Genomic DNA, 22,240 nt, shown 5'->3' on the forward strand with positions numbered 1-22,240 from the left:
GACAAGCCTGCGTTGGCCGCGCCAGATGTTGTATGTGGTGAGGAGGAGGAGGGGGGGGGGGGGGGGTTGTTTATATCTTTGGAAAACAGACACTGTCACTGTGTATGCTTTATGCCTCTTTGCCCCCCAACAGCCCGGCAGCAGCCGCTGTGGGGCCGCGGTCTGTGCGCGCTCTGGCTGGAGGGGGCTGGCTCTCCCTGATTGAATCCAGCTGTGGTGGAAGTGCTCGGAGGGGGCCCGTCAATTTGCATTGCTAAATAATCTGTAGAGCCGACAGAGAGGGGCAGAAACGGCACAGTCCATTTTGGAAAAAGCCTTTTTTCCTGCAACACTTGGTCAATGCGCCGAAGCTCCAGCTCGTCCAGACGGCGCTTGATGAAAACCTGCTGTCGGCTCTCGCGTAAAGGCGCATAGTTCGGGGGGGTAGAGAGGGGGGATCGGGGGGAGAATTCACGGCTCCTCTAAATCTTTCCTCCGAGAGAGCTCAAATAGAAAGTTAAAAAGATGCTTTTTGAAATACGTGGCTTCAGGTTTTGCTCCTCCGCAAGGTCAGTAATCTTCGTTTCCTCGCCTCGCGGATTTAGTTCGAGCCGTCTTCGGTTCCCAGTTTGAATGAATTTTGCACAGCGACACTGTCTCTGTTTTAACAACTGCAAACTCTTTGCAGGATGCTGGCAGCTCTGCTATTTATTCTGCTTTGCGTGCAACCCGGACACGGACAGGTAATGACGGCACCTTCCTGCTTTGTGAAAGTGTTTGGCGGATGGTTGTTATTCTCTGATCGTCTCTCCACAGACCTGCACGGAAGGCTTCGCGTACGACCGCCGGGCCAGGCAGTGTATAGGTGAGACACATGACTGTTGCAGCGGAGGATTTAAAATAAAAATGTAAAAAAAAGAAAGCTGAAGTGTGAAGTGGATCGGGTATTTGGAACCGGCAGTAAATGAGTCACTGGCGCAGATGTTGCGGATGCAGGAATGTCCTTATCGGCGCACCGCTCTGTCTTCCAGATGTGGATGAGTGCCGCACTCTGCCAGATGTTTGCCGCGGGGACATGCGCTGTGTGAACCAGAACGGAGGGTACCTGTGCATCCCCAGGAGCCTGTACAACCAGCCCTACAGGCCGGCCGGCCCGCTGCCGCCCGAGCCCGCCTACCCGGACTCATCGGTGGGATTCTCTGACACCTTCGTCCCCGCCGACCCCAGATCGGTGGAGCCCAGCTACCCCAGGGTGAGGAGCACGGCGCAATGCCTGCTGGGATACACAGCCGCGGAGGACGGCTCCTGTAATGGTGAGTCTGTGTGTCAACGTGCAGAGAGCTGACCTCTGACACCGTATGACAGGACTTACACTGAAGACACTGCAGTCAGGTCCTGATCTGCAGAAACAACAACGATATCAAAGAAAATGTCTTTGCATTCTCCTTAATAAAACAGTTTTACTGCTTTGGGCCACAAAGGCTCTGAAATGAAACCATCTGAGAAGGTTTAGAGAAGAATTGTCTCCTCGGTGGAGCTGCTAACAACCCGTAGACATCTGTATCATGACAAGGAGCCCGACCTGGACACTTCGAAGGCGTTTCAAGCCAGAAATGTTAGAAACACCTGGATTCGTTTTTAACAATGTGTTGTGTTTTATCGGCCTCTAATGTGCTTTTAATCTAAAATCTTTGTGGGTAAAGTAACCAATAACTCCAGCTGCCAGAGTCATGTGAGTAAAGACTTCTGAAACTAAAAGCAGCAAGAAAATGAAATGATAATGAAACATGAGCTACACGTTCACATGTTCAGCACAGTCGAGGCTGGTTCATCATCGCACTCTTACAAACTCCAAGAGAGATTTCAAATGCCAGAGCAGCCAAGTGTGTTGGTCTTATTCATTAGCAGCTTTTGCAGTTTGCAGTTGTTTTCGTACACTAGCTGCACAAAGACTTTGCTTTGGTGTTGATTCCAGGTCAGCATGTTCTCCTGTTCCTCACAGCCAACGGCCCGAAGGTCAGTTTGAGAAATCTGCCACCACAGTGGGTGCAGACGGGGACTGTGGCTCCCCCCAAAATCGAGCCTGCATGTGTCACTCACTTGTTGACAGTTCTTTTTTTTTTTCTGTCTCACATTGTTTTATTTAACTTTTAGGAGCCTGAGACTATGAAAAACTATCAAGATAAGATTAAGAGTCTGCAGACGTGTTACCAGCTCTGGCAGGGTGTTAATGTTCACCATGTTGGTCGCTCACCATCTTCAGCCATCATATTAGCATGCGTGCTAATTCTAACACAGCACAGATGGGAACGCTTAAAGCTTTTTAGCTCCTTTAGCCACAAATCAAAGAATTGGACTGAACCTTTGGATCAGTGTTAGAAGACTCATCCTGAAGGAGCAGGACTGTCTGATGGTTGTTTAATTCACATAAATATACGCCCTCGTGTTACTGGAGGGTCCAGCTTTAAAACCTCTTCAGGGCTCAGTTTCTTGTTAGAAGCAGAAAGATGGAAGGTGGGAAGGCGTCTGCCCTCTGCTGCCGATGTTTGCTGTTTCCAGCCTGAATCTCTGCAGTGACTTTCGTTGAAAGATGTGAATGTTCTGGGAAACACAGCCCCAACATCTGCCCCCTGCTATCATTTATCGCATTACAATGAGACTAGATGGATGAGTTGCTGTGTGGGGAGTAAAAGCCAGAAATGAAATGTAACTTATTAACACTGTGGCTGAATGCAGGAATCCATCAGCTCACAGGGACAGATGCATTGTTTTGTTTTTTTGTTGCGGCTCGGTGCAGCAGCCTGTCTGCCGTCACCCTTCGACTCCTCTCTGAATAATTCTGTTGAATTTTTTACAGTGGCAAGAGATCCCAGCTGTCAGATGAACACTACGTGTCTGACGTTCTCCTCCTCAGCTCTCTTAAATCCATCTCAGCATAATTGCCCCAGTGTGTCTGGCTGAGAAGCTCAGAGTGGCTTCTTCAAAGCCCAAGTAGAGCAGAGTTTGTTGTGTGTGTTTTAATTTTTCTTTTTCTTTTCTTTTTTTTGTGTGTGTGTGTGTGTGTGTGTCATTTTGGATAAATCACCCGTTACTCTGCAATGATTAAAAAACATACACATACAGCACAGTTTTGTTCTCGTTCTGCAAAAAAAGAAAGGCTTCGGCGTTTAGGTCATGCACAAATACGGACTGTTTCTCTTCGTAGGGGAGAAGGCCTGTCAGGGAATCGCTCACAACCTTGTTTGGGTAAACTAGATCATCACAACGCCAAAGATGAGGTAATTTGTTGCCAAATCTGTGCCTGAGCTGGGCCTGGAGAACAGGCATGTCTCTGTGGGGGCCAATCGTAATGAATCCTTACACCCCTGAAGGCTGCTGTGTGTGTGTGTGTGTGTGTTTGTGGTGTGATGTAATGGGCTGTTGATTCATGCAGCTTTTGGGCAGAAACTACACAGACTGTGACTTCCTGTCTGAAAAAGTAACAAACATGTCTTTGTCTCCAGGTTAATGGCACTCCGCTCCATCAGTGTCACTAATCGCACTAGTCTGCGGGAACAATAGAAGAAATTAGCTCTTGGATTGTACGTTTATGCTTCTGTGGCTCTGTTTTTACGAGGCCAGACACTGCAGTTGCATTTTATAATCACTTTTACGGTGTGTTGCAGTTTTATCCGCCTCCTTGCTGATTTGTGTAATCCGTCCTTGCTGCAGTTTACCCAATTGTCAAAAAGATATTTTTTTAATTCTCCCCCCTCTTGAGGTTTTTTTTTCTTGCCGTGCAGATAAATCAAAACCTCCATTCTTCTGGGATGACTTTTGGAGGGGTTTTTTCCAGTGCAGAGATGAGACTTCACTGATGTTGCTGATACGATGCAGTTTGCAGCGGCGGAGTTTGTACCAAAGTTGTTGTCAGTTTCTGAAAAGAAATATTGCTGCTGATGTTTTTTCTTTTTCGAGTTCCGAACGTGATATGCAGTTTATCACTTTCATTCAAAATTACACAGCTCCAAATTTTTATGTGGATGAATTGCAGTTTATGTTTAGTGCTAATCAGCAAATCTGTATGGTGGACGTTAAACGTTACATCAGAAGTGAGCCTTTTCTGCAGGAGCTCCATCTCTCAGCCACACTTTTCATTATTGGCACAAACAGGCTCAGAAGCCATCACATGATGCCTGTCGAGTTAAGATCCAGTTTCACCTCATCTTTTGTCTGTCATTTTCCACGAGGCTGCAAGATTCATTTCCACTCCTAACTCCAGTTTGGAGTATTTTTGTGTTTTTGCTTGAGTTGTAGGATTCCACACTTCCTCTTTGGCTTGAGGAAAAAATGTCCCACCTTGTTGGCTTTTAAAATCCATCAGCTCAGCTCAAAAATGCATGCTTATCCGTCTGAAAACATGTTGGTAACGCATTTCTCATTCTTTTAGAGCTAATGATGAACTTGACTGGCATGTTAATCTTCCATATCCAAAAGCAGCCTTGATCTTACCTCATTTAAAGATTAGTTTAAATCAGGATGTGTGCAAATGTTGTCAAAGTCATTCATTTGTCAAGTTTTCTTACTTTTCCCATTTATAACACACTCTCAGGCGTTTCGAACTAATCCCATCTGTCACATCTTCTCTGAAGCAGATCGGGACTGTCAGCAGTGACTCGAAGATTGTGAGCAGCTTGTGAAACAGTCTATATAAGGAGCTGACATGAAACGCTCCTGCAGCTCGTGTGTATGTTGGAAATCAGCAGTATGGATGCACATGGGGTGCAGATGAGGGCCGCTCAGAGAGCTTTGGACTGGTAACGGCAAGCAGGTGCCCGAGCTGTGTAGCTGTTGGCCGGCGGCCGAACGCCCAGGGCCCCCTCCACCCCCATGAAGGACCAGCGGTCCAAGTTGGCACAAAGGGCAGCAGTCCCACCAACAGACGTTATCGCTTATCATAGCTGCCTGTTCAAACAAAAAGCCAGACTCCCACCCACTTCCCCCCACTGGTTTTCTACAGATTGGTGACTTCATAGTCTGAGAACCATAAACAGAGGCTGGAATTCTTGATATGTCATATCCTCATAAGGAAATGTGGCTATTATGATGAAGCGTGTGAGGAATTCAGATTGTAATCAGAGAAATCTGTAATCCTGTGCAAAAACAATAGGAGGTTGATAATGTATTGATATGCTCGGCGTTGTGCTAAGAGTCCAAATACAGGGTGTTGAAAACCTGAGTGTTGGAGAAACAAACTTTCGGCTCGATGTTTGTCGTAGCCCTGCCCAGGCCAACAGGACTGATGGATGTTCCATTCAATGAGTAGAGAAGGAATCTACGCACCCAACACTTCGACAGTACCATCAAACCCATGCAGGGTTACAGCATCAACACTCAGTATCAGCGCTAAATTTGTCTTTTCTCTCAAAGAGGTAGACAGATTTGTCCCTAAATCTGTCTTCAGTTCTATGTGATTTCTGTGATTCTTCTGTTTTTTGTGCAGCAGCGACCTGCAGGGCCCAGACAGTGGCCCAGTGGTTCTGCCCCTGCTCTCTCTCTCTCTCTCTCTCTCTCTCTCTCTCTCTCTCTCTCTCTCTCTCTCTCTCTCTCTCTCTCTCTCTGTGTCAGCCCCTCTGCACATTTGTATTTTTGTATTTCTACGGTGTCCCTTCACTCATGCAAACACAACGAAACAATGGCTTCTCTTTGTTGTTTTAATGCTTAATGTCAGTTAGGTCTGTCGCACACTTTGACCTTTGTGTGAATGAAAGCTCCACTTCAGACAGTAAGAAAATGACGAACGCCTCCCTCTCTCTGTTGCAGACATTGACGAGTGTGAGACGAACTCCCATCACTGTAACCCCACGCAGGTCTGCATCAACACGCTGGGCGGCTACACCTGCTCCTGCACTGAGGGATACTGGCTCATCGGCGGGCAGTGTCAGGGTGAGAGAGCTGCTGAGATCGCTTCAGGAAGCCAGTCCATTGTTGGTGTACCGGACACTTAGAGAAACTGTTGAAAACCTCTCAAACTCTGGGGGCGTTTAAGGAAACTCATTTTAAAAAAAAAACCATTTGTCACAAACGCCATTGTGATGACAAGCATTTAATCTTCAAAGTAAATGAGCAGGAAAAAACTGAAAGTGTGAGCTGATGGCAGAAATAAATTCTGAGTCTGTGAAGTGGAAAGTTTTCCTTAAACAGTAGAAGAGTTATCAGGACACCCCCTGCTGGCAGTTTCATTACTTAATGACAAAACATTCTGTGGAGTCATTTACTCATTGAGACGGTGTAACTCTGACAGGCCTCCAGTTTCTGCAAATGGACTTTTTTATAAACGCTAATGACCATAACAGCAGTCTGAATGCTACAGAACGGATTGGGCTCTGATGGAGATTACACGTGATTTGTGGTTGATGGCCCAAACTATTCAGAGCCACCAAGTTAAATGACTGAATAGATGGAATGGTGGTCAAATATAAGCCGCTGGGACGAGTCAGAAGTTCCTCTTGTGTTTGTTGATGACCTCATAACCAGTTTGTCTTTTTGCTTTTTTCCGCCAGATATTGATGAGTGTCGCTATGGTTACTGCCAACAGCTGTGCGCCAACGTCCCCGGTTCTTACTCCTGCTCCTGTAACCCCGGATTCATCCTCAACCCAGACAGCAGGACCTGTCAAGGTGCACAAACGCACACACAAGACACAACTTCACACACATCTCCCCTGTTGTGTTAAGTATTGTCACCTTTCCCTCCAGATGTGGATGAGTGTGAAGACGAGCCGTGCAGCCACGGCTGCTTCAACACCTACGGCTCCTTCATGTGTAACTGTGACGAAGGCTTCGAGCTGGCGTCCGATGGCACCACTTGCATTGGTGAGCAGAGATTTTATCCACTGAATGATCTTATGAGTCTGCCTTTGATAACTTTCATGTGTCATGCTCCAACAAAACTAATATTTTCTGTTCAAATTTCCCACATCGCTGCTATCAAGAATTGAAGAGTTGATACCTTTAGAGACTGAAACATTTTCGGCTGAGACATTTTTAAAATGTGCATTTGAATTTGAGATGCACCTTCTTTCAGTTATAATGAACTGCTCATCCTGTGCAGTCCGTCCCAGCTCAGGTTGGATGTCACCTGCAGCTTCTGTAAACCAACGTGTGTGGACTGAAGGGAGGAAATCCGTTCAGCTGTGCTCACCGGGCTGTTTTCTGATGAGCGTTAATCCAGATTTTTATTCCCCGTAGACCTGGATGAGTGCAGCTTCTCTGAGTTTCTGTGTCAGCACAGATGTGTGAACACACCCGGCTCTTTCTCCTGCATCTGTCCGCCTGGATATTATGTGTACGAGGACGGCAGGAGTTGTGAAGGTAAAGGCCAGGACCGGAGCTCACGACACAGCTGTTCTTTTTTCATGTCAATTCAGCAGCAGCAGCTGACACATATTCAGGAAAATGTAATCCCGCTTAACCGTTTCATCCACTGTGTCAGAAATATTTTCCATCTGTCCATTTATCTTTGTGGAGTTGAATACTAAAATATTATGTTGAATGCGTTTAAGGAAATGAGCAAATTGATTATCAGTTTTGGTATCAGCTAAGGTTTAATTTGATAGAATAATAATTCGTTTTCAGAAACATACGTTCTCATTCTCCGAAGTGTTGATGTCTCATACATGTTGCTTCATAAATGTTGTTTCTCTGATGATGATGATGATGTTTTAACTGACTCTGACTGTTGTGTGTTTGATTTTGAAGACAGCAATGAATGTGACACTGGTAACAACACCTGTACAACAGCACAAGTATGTTTCAATTTCCAGGGAGGCTACACATGCCTGGATCCTTTACAGTGTCACCCTCCTTACATCGAAGTTAGTGACAAGTGAGTGTTTCCTCTCAGGCTGTCAGTCCTGTTCACGTTCACGTTCACTTCCTGAATGCAGAGTCACGTGACATCAGTTAACGCTGCCCGTGTCTCCTCCTGTGCAGTCAGTGCATGTGTTCAGCTGAGAACCCTGCCTGCAGGGACAAGCCCTTCACCATTCTGTACCGACACATGGACTTGTCGTCGGGGCGCAGTGTGCCTGCAGACATCTTCCAGATGCAGGCCACCACGCGCTACCCAGGCGCCTTCTACATCTTCCAGATAAAGTCGGGCAACGATGGACGGGAGTTTTACATGAGGGTGAGTCCATCTGAAATGAACTGGATGCTCCACTAACCCACAGTTAACACAAAGTCGCCTCAGAGGAAGAAAATGAGCTGCTTCACAAATCTTTCCGTTGACGGTTTATGAAAGAACTATGATGAAGTTGTAAGATGACATAAGTGTTTGCACAGCCGTAGCTGCCCCTGAGGGAGCCTTCTGTGTGAACCGACAGTAAAATAAATAAAGCGGGGCGCAGTTGAAAAATATAAAATTCATCTTTACATAAATGAGAGTTATACGGATTTCTAATTAATCATTCATCGTTACACTTGAATCTGCTCACAACCACATTATAGCAACATGGAGAACAAACATACTGACAGTTGGACAACAGAGTAAATAAATGAGCAGACAAAGAAAAGAGCGCCACCTGCAGGAAGTCGCCCTCTGTCGCCAGAGAAGGGCAGCTGTCTGTGTTTCACATTGTCACTGTGCCAGATCATAAGGTCAATATTTATCAAGCAATGTCTGAATAACTCCACAAACAGGATGTGAATGCTTAAAAACCAGAACTGGATCCCACAAATCTGTCCAGTGAGCCAACAAGGGATTCAGTGGTGATAAAGAAAAACAGAAAAACCACAGAAAGCCCCCCCTCCTTTCAAACAAGAGTTTAACTCCAGGGTAAAAATCAGGCCTTTGCTGCCCCCTATGGCTAAAGGCTTTGAATTTACTGCCCCCCTGAGGTCAGCAGTCTGCACCTGCCACTGATGATGTGTGAGGTTTTCCTCTTTCTGCCCTCCAAATCTCTCAGGGCTCATAATCCAAGCACATAACTCCAGAAGTGGTTTATGTATTTAGATCTGAATGTTTGATCCCCAAAAAACGAGTCACCGTCACCATCCGCCTCTGTGTATATTCAACAGTCTGACAGTCTGTGGATTTATGTGCACATAAAGTCTGCACCGCTCACAAAGCGAAAGAGGCCGTCCATTTCATCATAAATCACCTTTTTGTTGAAGAACAGATTCTTCATCAAAAACCATGAAAACATCATTCATTCGGCTCCAGTGTCGTTTTTTACAGCTGACCTGTCCTGCTAGGAAAAGCACAGAGATAAAAAATAAAACTGAACAGCTTCTTCCTGCGAGAAGAGACAGTTTTATCTTTTTGGGCCTGATGGCTGAAAAGAGGGAAAATGTTAAACACACTTCAGGATGCAGCCAGTAGATGGAGTTGTGTGTGTGTGTGTGTGTGTGTGTGTGTGTGTGTGTGTGTGTGTGTGTGTGTGTGTGTGTGTGTGTGTGTGTGTGTGTGTGTGTGTGTGTGTGTGTGTGTTGAGGAGAAAGACTAAAGAGTCGTCGTGATATTCCTCACATTCCTCCTTTTTGTCTTCACAGCAAACCAGCAACGTGAGCGCCACCCTGGTCCTGTCGCGGCCCATCAAGGGGCCCAAGGAGGTGGTGCTGGACTTGGAGATGGTCACCGTCAACAACGTCATCAACTTCAGAGGCAGCTCCATCATCCGTCTGACGATATTCGTATCGGAGCACCCGTTCTGAGGGTCACGAATCAGGCCGCACTCCGCTGCAACTGATGTAATGCTTTGTTGTTTGAGACAGCTCATCACTTTATTTTTCTAAACGTTATGTCATCCTCAGTAAAGACTCAGCCAAGTTCTGCTGATGGGAAAACGAATCCCCGCCCTGTTTTAATGGACACTGAGCTTTTACGGCTGCGATATGTACTTTCGACACAGGGGGATATTTATGGTGTACAATTTCTGACATCCTCTATTTAGAAAATGACCTGAAAAATGACGGAAAACACCGCCACTGATCCTCAGTGTGTCCTCAGCAGAGTCCCCCCCCAGTTGTCTGTGAATCTCCATCCCTTCAGATAAGCTTTGAAAGTCACTGAACCACGATCTGAGAAATGTTTGGGTTTTTTTCTTCTTTATGAAACAGGAGGAGAGCAGGTTATCTGAGCAGAAGTGTAATTGTGCATTTGGAAGTGGTGATATCTGAAATGATGTAACAAACAGTCATTAACTGAATTATTGATCACAGTTTCTTTTAGACCAATAAATGTCTTCACACAACCGTCCCTGGCATGAGCACACTGCTGAGCTGATCACCCAAAAAGGAGGAAAATGTTGCCGACTTTTCTTCCTTTTACTACAAATGAGTCAAATCCTTTTTGGAGATTTCTGTAGTCTGTCATGTTTGTCCTAAACGCCCGGAAGGAAAAATGTGGAGCAAAAGAAATCATCTCAGAAAGTGACGAGAACGGCTGGAGTAAGACAGGAAAAGTAGATTTCTGTCATCCGATCCAGGTGTCACGAAGCCTCGTTTATAATTGTAGTCTGATTTAAATTAGGCTGAGAAGCAAAAAAAAAAAAAAAGGTTTTTTCTTCAGAGTTGAGATTAGAAAAGATGAAACTTAGCTGTATTTATGAGGGAGGAACAGGAGTGGATCAAGTTCAATCAATCAATCATTTGGAACACAAATTAAACTTTAGTTTTATCACGAGCAGACGTAGGGACTTTGGGAGGCACTTGACATATTTGGATTCTAGAAAAAGTGTAACTGGACAAATAATTTTAGAGGGAATGTGAAGCTGCGACACAGAGAACCTGCAAAGCTGAAGGCCGGTTCACTGAACCTGAGTTGGGTGTGAAACATTTGAGAACCCAACAATGAATCCGGATTTGAGGGATTAGCACTAAATCCCCCACAATTTGTTCGTGTGCTTTATTGTTGCATTTCATTTTTATTAACTAAAAAAAAAAAAAAAAGAAAAACTCTACCTAGGAATGTGAGCCAGGTGAGAAAGTGAAAGTATGACGAGTCTGGATCTGAGTTTCTGGAAGGCTGATGTGGACAGAGTTCAGGATCAGAGGAGGAACACAACAGTGAGCACACAGTGATATTCAAACAGCTATTTGTCCGGGAATTGGAGCGAGAGAGGGAGGGGGGAGGAAGTGAGGGAGAGGGAGGGAGGGAGAGAGAGAGTGAGTGAGGGAGGGAGAGGGAGAGTGAGTGAGGGAGGGAGGGAGGGAGGGAGAGTGAGTGAGTGGGAGGGAGGGAGGGAGAGAGAGAGAGGGAGAGTGAGTGAGTGAGGGAGGGAGGGAGGGAGGGAGAGAGAGGGAGAGAGAGAGAGAGTGAGGGAGGGAGGGAGAGAGAGAGAGGGAGAGTGAGGGAGACCTGTGAGCTCGGTGGCTTTTCTCTCCAGTCGGCCGGTGAGAATGAACAGCACAGTTGGATGTATGAAGTTTGTTCTTCGTCAGTGAACGCATCGTGTGGGTAAGTGAGTATTTCTGACACTTTTCTGTTGTTAAGTAGGTGAATATTTAATTATTGCTGTTTCATGTGCATGGACTGTTTCATAGATTCTTTTATCTGCCTTCAACACAAAGACACAAACACTACAAGGTCAAACGTGTTGACCAGTAAAAAAAAACAAACAAACAAACAAAAAAAAAAAAACAGACCAATTTAAATGGAGCAATGTAGATTTTAAAACTTTCTTTATGATCAAAATTTATTCTGCTATCTATTATAACTTCTTTTTTTTGTAGCATTTTGTTGGCTGCTGTTGAAATTAGCATTAGATGGAGGCTTCATAACAAATTGAATTGGATTTATGAGACCAGCAACCGAGAAACTACAAGATTACAAGATTTTTGTACGCAACCAAATTTTCAAGCGATCTTCTGTTGGAGGGTTGTAAGTTTTAGGCTCTAACAGTATTATTCCACTAATTTTGGGAGTTGGATTGAACTTTGAAAGACCTTGGAACCATAAAAATAATCCTGATTTTCCAGTTTTCTACCAAACTCATGAAATCTGAACACAGTATGACACATTTCAGAATCATAGCATCACATTTTTGTCTGTACAGTGTTACTATGTGTGACTTTTGGGTGGACTGTGCTACTTTAACACGTCTGTCTGGGACGTATTCAGAGCCAGAAATCAAAAGTGTGACTGTTATGATGACATCAGCACATTTATGAGCACTAGGTGTGGCATCATCACAGCTTATCACTGAGGATTATATCGGCTGATTTTTGGGGATTATAAATTTGTTGTATTATCACCTCCTGAGTTTTGTGTGTGAGATTTATTTGAATTGAAATATTTCCAGTTGCAGCCATGGAGTGCCTCAAAAACTGCTGCAAGAACTTTGTGAAGAAAAAGTCAAAGGAGCAGGAGACCCAAGGTAAGCTGAGGCGTCCTGGGCAGCACGCCGAACAGCTTGGACCGACTGCTGAGCTTCTGACTGTGTCCTCGTCTTTGCTTTCTAGTGATCAAAGTGAAGATGCCTGCTCACAAGGCGTCGTCCTCAGGGCGGGAGTCAGAGGAAGGGAGGCCGGGGGTCACGGAAGACTACCTCCTGTCCAAGTTGCCCCCAGATGGCAGAGAGGTGCCGTTTGTCCTGCCGACCTTCAAGGCCTCCTACATCCAGCCCAGAGGCGCCCGCTTCCCCAATTTACAGTCCGGGCTGCAGAGTACGTACCGCCTGCCAAACACGGTGTCCCTTTGTTTGACGTGAAGAGCTGCCATAAAACCTCATTCATGCACGTTTCATTAACTCGGTGGTTGCTCAGGAAAAAACCTCAGATGTCAGATTGTACAGAGACGAGGAGGGCCTGTTTCTCTATTGTTTTAGTTAGCCGATGGAAGTGCCTAACCTCCAATCCTGCTGTCGGCCTGCAGGTTCAGCCCGATGTACGTACGCAGACAGGAAGGCAGAGCTGCTGGGCTCCAGTCCTGTGACCTACAGCCCAGAGTCCAGCTTCCACCAGGGGAAGGTAGTTGAATACATCTCCCCCGGCTCGACCCGCCGCGACACACTGAGGAACAGAAACTCCAGTCCACAAAGCCAAGGTAGGCCCGACCAGCGACACCCAGCAGCCACAGCTTCATCCAACCTCTCAGGCCGTAACATCAGCTTAAGTTAGCACAAGGCTGATAGAGGAACACTGGAAGTGCACAGGATTTCGTTATGTAACCAACAGAGAGAAGAGTCAAGTGATGACAGGAAACAGAAAGCCTACTGCATGTATCCCCGAACTAATAACACATCAGGGCAGATGGACGTCTGTTGACAAAATCCCAAATAGGAGAGCTCAATAAAAGTATCTTCCTGTGAACTGATGGTTTCCTCCCAGGTTGGACGCTGAAGCCAGGCGGCCAGCAGCGCCTCAGCAGCTCCATGTTTGATCTGTCCAGCCCTCAGAGTCACATGCAGGTGAGCTGGTTCTCTATCTAATCTGTGTTCACACAGCGTTTCTCACCCTGTGTCAACTGAGACTAATATAGTTTTATAGTTTCCACTGTCCTCAGCAGCGTTGTGGAAAAACTGCAACCAAGTGAAATAAGCTGGTATTTTGAGTTATGGGGCAAAGTCGCTCAGCAAGACTTCACACTGAGGAACTCACTACAGCAGCGTAAAAGCTGCACGGAGGCTCAAAGGTGGAGTCTTTCAAACCGACAGGAACTACAAAGTAAAAAAAAAAAAAAAAAAAAGCATTCAAAAGATTCAAAAATTGATCAACATTTTAGGAAACAGAGGTTTTCTTCTCGAGTTAAAGATCGAAATGTTAGAATCTGTGCATGAAAAATGAAACTGAAGTGAGCAGTTCATAGCTGCAGTCGGATGTTGGAAACTGAATGGGGAAATAACTTTCCCTGCATGCATTTCTGTTTGCTCCGTGTGATTCAGCTCCATCATGTGTGATAATGAAGGTACTTATTAATTATCTTGGGCAAAGGGATTATTTAATCAGTGATGAAATTTGGGCGTATTGCTTTCTCATGTGAATCATGTGGTGTTGTAAATCTATCTGTGTTTTTTTTATCTTTTCTTGACGTGAGTAGCTCACGCTGCTAAATAAATAAAGACGCAAATTGAATATCACAGCCAAAAGCTTGGTAAAGACAACGTGTCATTCATGTTTCTCGGACTCACTAACATGGATGCACAGGAATTCTGCTCACTTTTCTTCCTTGAAAACAGCATCATGTGCTGTGTGTGCCATCACAGCTCAATGAAAATGTTTAGTTTGGCAACATCATGGGCAAACAGTAGTAAGTAATAAAAACACAAAAGGGAGTGCACCTCGGAAATAGATTGAACATTAACAAATAAACTGGGGTTTCCAGGCTGAAGATGTGAAGTTAGAAGACAAACCTCTTTACGTAAGAGCCGGTGAGCGACGATGATTTTCAAAGTTGTGGCAGATCTGAACGAAGAATGACGCCGTCGGTCTTTCTGCCATTTTGCCAAACTCAAAATGTGGCCTGAAGAGGATGAATCCTCCGGTGCCACCAGCTGTTTTTTATTTTCATCCCTCACGACACCTTTTTCATTCATGGTTTCAAGAGGATGAACCCTTTCTTATTTATTCTTTAGACTGATGACCAGATATCTGCTTTTTGACACCGGTGGCATCTTGTGCGTACCTTTCACAGGGACGCCGGGCTAAAGTTTGGAGCAGCAGGCTGGACTCTCATATAGAGTCAGAAAACAAACAAACAAAGAGTGTGTTGTCCCGTCCTGACCTCATCTGTGTGTTCGCTTTTACCTGCAGCGCTTTGACTCCGTCTCCAGTGTCCCCAGCAGCACATCCTCCATGAAGGACTCTGTTGAAAGCAGCCTAGGTAACAGAAATCCAGATTTATCTCCACATCACTTCCCCTTTCAAACTCTCCCTTTGGATCTCTTTATCTAGCAGCTTTGTCTTGGTGAGGGAAACAAAAAAACGGGCCTCACACACCCCAACATGACGAAATCAGATTAAGATCATCCTGCATTGTGGAAACATAAAAGGGCAGCCACACTAATCACTTCCAAATGTTTTCACTGTAGTCGGTCATTGAAAATCAGAGATAAGCCTCCTTTCATAACAACTGCATTATTCCCTGATATCACAGTTTGTCTGAAGTCTTCGTTCTTCTGATTGCAGTTCATGTTGGATGTGCTTTAACAAACTGTTAAATATATGTCAGACGTTTGAATTGTAAATATTCTACCTATATTTTCTTCGCCTTGTGCTGGGAACAGATTCCATCACCCTGTCTGGGGACGAGCGTGAGCTGGGGAAGGTGTGTGTCCAGCTGAGCTACCAGGAGGCTCTGGAGCAGGTCTGGATCACTGTGGTCCAGGTAAGGTTACACGCTGAGATTAGAGGCGAGCAGAGGAGGACAAAAACGTCCACTGTGCTGCTCAATGGAGCCTTTGTTTGTCCAGAATACGGGTTTCTGTTAGCGCCGCTCAGTCAGGAGGAAAAGGTTGATTTTTAAAGATCACAACTGTCTAAAGCACGGTCTACCTGAGGCTGCGTGTATTTATGTAAAAGGCCGAGCAGGCAGAGAAATCTTTATTTTATCCAAAAGTGAAAGAGAAGAAGAGAATTCAGTGAATCATTTAAAGCCAACAGAAATTAAAAAAAAAAAATACCAAAGCAGGAAATACGACAAAGCAACTGGAGGACAGATGTCCGCCCCTCATTTTGAACCATACAGCCTCTATCTTTGTCTTTGTCTCTGGATGTGTATGTGTGAGGTGAGACCGGATTATTATTTCTGTTGTCGACTGTCACTGAAGATGTTGGACATTGTGTCTTCTCTGCTGTTGATTGATTTCGGTGTTGCACTTGAACTACCCATTGGGAGATTTGACCAACGGGAGTCCAACCAATGTCGGAACTGTTTTTACAGCATAAAATGTTACACATTTCTCCCCAAATAAATCTTTTTGACCGTCGTTTTGCTGCCTGCATTTGTCCTTTTTGATAAGTGAAGCAGTTGTTCCTATGAATAGATGTGACCTGCCAACTAACACTTTATTTTTCCTCTTTTCTTGTCAGTGCTCAGACCTCAACCTTCCTCCAGATGGACTGGAACAACAAAAGATTGGATTTAAAGGGATCATCACCATCCCCAAGCCCATCCAGTTCAAAAGCTCGGTTAAAGAGTTCCGTCAGGTAACCGTTTTCTGTGAACACGATTCACAAAATTCACAAAGCTGATTGTAATGAGAAATGCTGCAGTTTGACTCTTCCGGTCAGAGAGGCAGTCTGGTTTTATCGTTCCCGACTGTGGCAGGAAGAGTCTAATCTTTTCTTTCTGCTCCTCCTCTTTAGGATATGACCTTCATGGAGACCTTTGTGTTTGCACTTCGTCTCCAACAGTTGCGCTGCAGCGCTTTAGTGCTGCGGCTGCAGACGCACAACCCGAAGAAACGCACGGTGGCCGAGTGCGTGCTCTCCCTACGGCTGCTCGGCCCTCAGGAGACGGACCACTGGCTGGACCTCAGCCCTCCGTCCAAGTCCTCCGTGAGTGATCAGTAAGCCCTGGCTCTCTAACGAGTTCAGGTTCATGTCCGCTTATTGTTTCCATCACCTTGTTTTTCTGCCGCTGGAGGGAAAGAGAGAAACAGTTTGAGGACAATTACCAGGAATTTAAAGAGCTGTTATCACGAACCAGAAGCAATTTCCCTCCATCCATCATCTATACAGGTCGCCACATAACGTCTCGCAGACAGACACACACTTTAGAGTCATCAGTGAACCTGATGGGTACTGTACGTCTTCAGGCCGGGGTCTGAACCCAGAACGTTCAACAAACAACAGTGACAAAGCAACACTTTCATCATGGATGTCTAAACTTCACAATTTCTTCCACCAAGGCAAAGCGACAACCGGACGTCAGAAATGAGCGCACTGATAAATCAGTGCTCGGTTCGGTGCTGGATGTCCAGCGTGGCTCGCTGCCTGTTCTCGGCTGCGGCTGATGATGTTCCCGCCGTCCAGCTGTTGGGGCCAAGAGTGAAAACTCTGTGTGGGAATATTGTAGATTTTTACTACGTATTCTTCACCATTTCCTCCAATGGCCTCTGTCTTTTATCACCACTTTGTATGTGCTCAGTAAATAAGAACAAAGCACTGTGAGCCTCATAAAACTGTCCCCATGATGCATTGCAGCCCGGTGGCTAGTACCGTACCAACCTTGTTGCGTAATCTTCGAGAAAAACAGAGAAAGGGTGTCCATTAAGGGAAATTGAGAAATAGGCTTCTATTATGAAAAGAAAACCAAAGTGCAGATTGTGGAAATGTAAATCTGAAAAGTCGGTCAGAACATTTCCACAGTTCGGCTGATAAATGAGTGCACGTCCAGCCGGTGACAGTAAGATGTGAGTGTTTCTGCACTTAGGGGATCGTCACTAAGCTTTCAGAGGAACGGCTTCATTCAGCTGGTGATTTCACCCATCTGCTGGACACAAAAGAGCCAAATTGGCCAAATCACCATCTTAAAGGCCGAGACTGCTGAACTGGTCTGTCAGAAGGAAAGCAGCGGCAGCGTTTGCAGAAGAAGTCGTGCAGCTGGTGGTCTGAGATGAATCACACAGCTGCAGTTTGGTGTTAAAATCAGCATCCTTTTAAGCCTACAGCGATAATTAGCAGGTCTGCCAGAAAACAGCACAGTTTTAATCTGCTTGTTTGTCGACTAGAAAATTCACACAGAACAACTGTGTAATGCTAGAGACCCAAATCTCACCACTCAGACTTGCTTTTTCATTTATATGCGTAATTAGTGTAATTATCCATTTAAAAAATGGAAATGTCATCAGTGTTATCCACACTTTGGTCTGGTGTTAAATAACCAGCCTGGCAGGGGTTCCCGGGATTAAAGGCCCAAATATTAAACACCTCAAACTGTACGTTTGATGCCAAAACATGGGCGGCTGATGCACTTTGGGCTTTTTAAAATCATTACATCGTTTTGGCTTTCAATCAAATGTCACTCTGTTTCAGCTTTATGATCGCAGACTCCTACAGCGTCGCTCCATTTGGCACCAAACAACCACCCCGACAGTTTGTAGGTAGAGTCGTGATTCAAGGTCGAAATCTGAACAGTGTCGGTCTGGTTCTGATAAAACTTTGATTACAGATGAAGCATCTGAGAAGATAAATATTTACTTGGTGCTGGTAACTGTTTTGCTGCTCAGTGTCCTTTATGTGTCTGTTCATTCCAGGAAAAAAAAAAAAAAAAAAAGGGAGAGAGAGAACAATGGCCAGCTCTCTACGTGCCAACAAGGAAATCATACTAAAATGTTTCCATTCAGATGCTGCAGCCTTTTGGAAAAGGAAATGCTTTTTTTTTTTTTTTTAAAGCAGAAAGACCAAAACAGAGATTTTTGAATTCGGTCATCTATCGTCTCACATCCATAAGATCCGTATCGAGGAAGAGCAAAATAGATGCTTGTCGTGGAAAAATGTTTTATGTATCCTAAATTGAAATTGAGTTTTTGCTCTTTCAGGTGTCCCACTCCGAGCTGCACCTCACCACCTGCTTTCAGCCGGTCAACGGGCGCATCCAGGTCCAGATCCTTGCTGCCCAAAACCTCCCAGCATCCTCCTCGCCTCTCACCCAAGGTAGGCGCCGCCGGTTAAACGCCCCTAAATGTCCTACAGCTGCAGTAAATAACTGCACCTCCTCCACCTTTCTGAAGCGTTCTTCGTCAAGGCCGAGATGCACCAGTTGGGGCGGATGGTGATGAAGAAGAAGACCCGGGTGGCGAAGGCCTCGGGCTGTCAGTGTCAGTGGGCGGAGTCTTTTCACTTCCACCTGGCAGCTTTAGACCACGACTGCTCGCTGTCCGTCAAACTGTACAGCCGCAGCTCTGTCAGGAGGAAACAGTGTCTGGGCCAGGTGAGTTCATCTGCCACGAATCCCCGGTCTCCCAGTGATGACGTGTTCGTAACGCAGACGGCTGCTCGTTATTGCTTATTGAACAAAGGTGAAAGACTCTTCATGAGCCGGCTGTTCTGGAGCTTTTTACCTGATCTCTGTCAGCCTTTACTGGAAAAACAGTTGTTTTTTCAACAGCTGCAACAGTTTCCTCTAGGCTGGTAAAAAAACTGCTGTGCATGCTAACTTTGCCTACGTAGGAAAGTCAAAACTCACAAATGGATCCTCTAAGAGGAGTAAAATGAAAACAGGACTAATGCGAATCTGCATTTTTTGATTTATCTGATTCTAAAGTAGCGTTCTTGCTCACTTAAAGGCCAAACTGTTGATTCTTCTGTCAGGTCCAGCTGGGGTTCGACAGCCCCGTCCCCGAGGCCGTGGAGCAGTGGAAGGACATGATGGCCCACCCGGAGAAGGTGGTGGCGGCGTGGCACAGGCTGAGCAGCTGCTGAGCCTCTTCCTCTGCTTTCCTTTTGTCACGCAGCCTCAGTGCTGCAGCTCTCCTCTGATGGACCAGACTGATTTCCACAGACACGCTTCAGGTGGTGTACACGGGGATTCAGAACAAAGTTTAGACGCTGGAAAAAGAAAAATTGAGGATTTTATTTAAGCAACAGTGAGTTTGATTCGTGGCCAATAACGGAGCATTTAGCTGTATATAAGTCCGCTGTATAAAACAGCTTTTTAGTCTGAAGGTCGCCACTCTTTTCACAAGCAGAGAAAGTGACGACAAAGATGAACGTACTGTGTTAAAGCTTCTGTGTTATTACTCTGTAAATAAAGCCCAAGGTGAAGCATTATATTCTATATTTTTCTTATTGTCAACACGCCCATAAAAAGAACGCTCACCTGTTATTCAATACTTTTTGACTTCTATATCCTGTCTCGGACTCTTGGCCTAACCCTGTAGTCTGAAAATGTAAATATTTAAGAGGGTTTAAAAGATCATGAGCATCAACATTTTGTTTAACGGCTGAAGTAGTTTGGGAACGCATTCTGTAGGTAAACATTACTAATACAGGAGCAAATATTATATTCTGAAGACTACTTTCAGCTCTGGATAAATTCACATTCAGTTTATTGGAAAATGTGTGTTTCTTTCATTGCATCCTTGAAATGAAATGATGTCTCAACCAGATCACCCAAAAACGCTTTAATCGTGTTTGGACAACGATTGATTAACTTGACCATGAGTAATTTTAGCGTTTGTATTTTTGCAGATTTGCGTGCAGGATTTAAGTCACTGTTGATTTAGACTTTTCATGGGATTTATTGACAATAAGAAATAAATAAAAGAGCAGAGGTTTCCTTTGATTCCACAGGAGGTGAACTGCTGTAGAAAGTTCATAGGATGTCATGTTACTGTACAGCACTGCAGCAGATGTATCAAACCTTACAGTAGCTGTATGCTTTTATTTTAAAAAAGCACTTTAATTTTTTTATGTATTTAATGTTTGATGTTGAAAGTTAAAGTGATTTAAAGGGAGCTGACGTCTGAAAACATCAAAGTGTAGTTAGCTTGTGTATTTCTAAAACGACGTAGAGAAAAGAATGTGAAATAAACGGTTCGACCAGAAGTTTGTCGATGGTCTTTGGCTGTAAGTCGGATTTAATAAGCACGAGAACATCTGGGAGAATTGAAGGCAGGCGGAGGTCTGCAGTGTGTTCATGACACACAGTGTGCACGACTTGTAAAACAGGTCAACATCCATAAACCACTGTGTCATCAGTCACCTGTTATTGAAGGGGCCACAGATTGAGAAATCTCAAGGCAAACAGCCAGAGAACCTGCCAGAGAGTGTCTTAATGCCCTGAAGCATCTTTTTCTTTTTCTACCTCACTTTTTATCCTCCAGGGGATCTATTGTCATCACTTTATGAGGGCACTTTCGTCCCCAACATGAGTGGAAGGATGACAGAAGATGACATTGTAGAACAATCGCAACTATTTTCCAGTTGAAAGGTTGAACAGTTTGAAAATGATCATGCCTCCCTTAAAAAAAAAAACAAAAAAAACTAACCTATCATAATCTCCAGAAACAAGCGAAATCTGATTCCTTACTTGCAAGAAATCATCTTCAACCATCTTCACGTTTAAATAACGAATTTTCTCCATGAAGTGAGAATTATGATAAAACCCTCAGGTTTAGGATTTGAGGGTTTCCTGTCTCCTTGTCAGTCTCCTGAAGAGTGAGACTGACCGGCGACGCGTTTTATGTAACCAGCTGTGGAAGAGAGCGTACAAACACACACCCAGAGAACAATAAGTCTGTGGACCAAGAAAACAGTCCAGCAAGTGTTTGCGTTTTAAATGTATGTGACCAAGACAACCGGGCGCTCCACGTGAGCTGACGTGCGTCAGAGCCATTCATATCCTGGCGTGCCAAAACACCATCATCTCTCTTTTTTTTTTTTTAAACGTAATTAATGTTTGATTAATGGTTAATATTACACAGAGGGCATTCCAGACACACCTTAACTTGTATCCTGACTCAACACTCAGCTGAGTTTGTTTGACTTCGGCTCGAGAAAGGAGCTGGAGCCTCAGAGGCAGGTTATTGTTTCCCTTTCTGGCACTCAGTTTGGACGGCACATTCCCATTGTTTCTTTACTGCATGCTTGTATGTGGAGGATCCCTCACTGTGGAGACGCAGAGCTCACAGAACTGAAGAGAGGCATGAGTGTCATTTACAAATAAAAGCCTTCATTCATAATAAAAAGGTGCAAGTTTATTAGCACTTGCTGACACATTGTTGGAAAAAAAAAAAAAACTACTTCAAGGTTTTTGCAGAAAAATAATCAAGACATCTTTCCAGAAGTCCTTTCTGAAGTCCTGCAGGTTTACTGCAGAGGAAACTGTAAACTGAATGTGAGAACAGAGTTGAATGAATCTGTGAATCAGAACAACTTTAACAGCGTTTATATTTCTCACTTCCTGGCTAACCCTTACGGATACGGATCTTTCTGCAATAAGCTAATATCCCCAACAAAACAGCTGCACCAAATGCAAATGCATGAATGTTTCCACGCATATCTGTCTAACGGACACCTGGAATTTATCAGAAATCAATTCTGCAGAAAGGCCTCTTGTCAGTTTTCGAGGTCTGTAGCAGAAGCAGCAAGTTAAACTCCTAAAGACCTCTCACTGAGAAAAGCCCAAGCGTTACAAATAATGAATAAGGACTGTTTTATTCTCGTGTTCCTGTCAGACATGGCAAAGTGGCAGTGAGCTGACGTACCCCATTCCAGGAACCTGCAAAGTGAAGCAGCATTATTTTGATAATTGACAGTTTTCCTCTAGCTGGCTCTGGGCTATAGTTTAAAGTCCAAACAAGCTGAATCCAACATTCTTAAATTTCTTCTTCCAC

At 44.7% G+C, this 22,240-nt stretch overlaps 2 protein-coding genes across 3 annotated transcripts; both read left to right on the top strand.

Annotated features, from left to right (window-relative positions):
• The first annotated feature begins 154 nt into the window (after positions 1-154).
• Positions 155-10,218, top strand: fbln5 (fibulin 5). 2 transcript variants are annotated; one of them, XM_029493400.1, is made up of 11 exons: positions 155-548; positions 668-722; positions 796-844; positions 1,011-1,292; positions 5,782-5,904; positions 6,522-6,638; positions 6,717-6,833; positions 7,209-7,331; positions 7,723-7,845; positions 7,953-8,148; positions 9,513-9,650. In XM_029493400.1, the coding sequence occupies exons 1-10, from the start codon at positions 505-507 to the stop codon at positions 8,111-8,113; spliced, it is 1,194 nt and encodes a 397-aa protein (XP_029349260.1). In that variant the 5' UTR covers positions 155-504; the 3' UTR covers positions 8,114-8,148; positions 9,513-9,650. The 2 variants fall into 2 exon arrangements, with proteins under 2 accessions (XP_029349260.1, XP_029349259.1); XM_029493399.1 differs by having other exon boundaries at positions 159-548; positions 7,719-7,845; positions 9,513-10,218.
• Positions 10,219-11,352: 1,134 nt separating this feature from the next.
• tc2n (tandem C2 domains, nuclear) lies at positions 11,353-20,440 on the top strand. Its single transcript, XM_029493398.1, has 12 exons — positions 11,353-11,418; positions 12,263-12,337; positions 12,423-12,626; positions 12,835-13,005; positions 13,290-13,369; positions 14,712-14,781; positions 15,185-15,285; positions 15,990-16,106; positions 16,266-16,457; positions 18,443-18,557; positions 18,635-18,834; positions 19,215-20,440. Exons 2-12 carry the CDS (start codon positions 12,271-12,273, stop codon positions 19,323-19,325), a joined length of 1,428 nt encoding a protein of 475 aa, XP_029349258.1. The 5' UTR covers positions 11,353-11,418; positions 12,263-12,270; the 3' UTR covers positions 19,326-20,440.
• The last annotated feature ends 1,800 nt before the right edge of the window (positions 20,441-22,240 follow it).

The sequence above is a fragment of the Echeneis naucrates genome, chromosome 22 (assembly GCF_900963305.1).
Source record: "Echeneis naucrates chromosome 22, fEcheNa1.1, whole genome shotgun sequence".
Classification (NCBI taxonomy): domain Eukaryota; kingdom Metazoa; phylum Chordata; class Actinopteri; order Carangiformes; family Echeneidae; genus Echeneis; species Echeneis naucrates.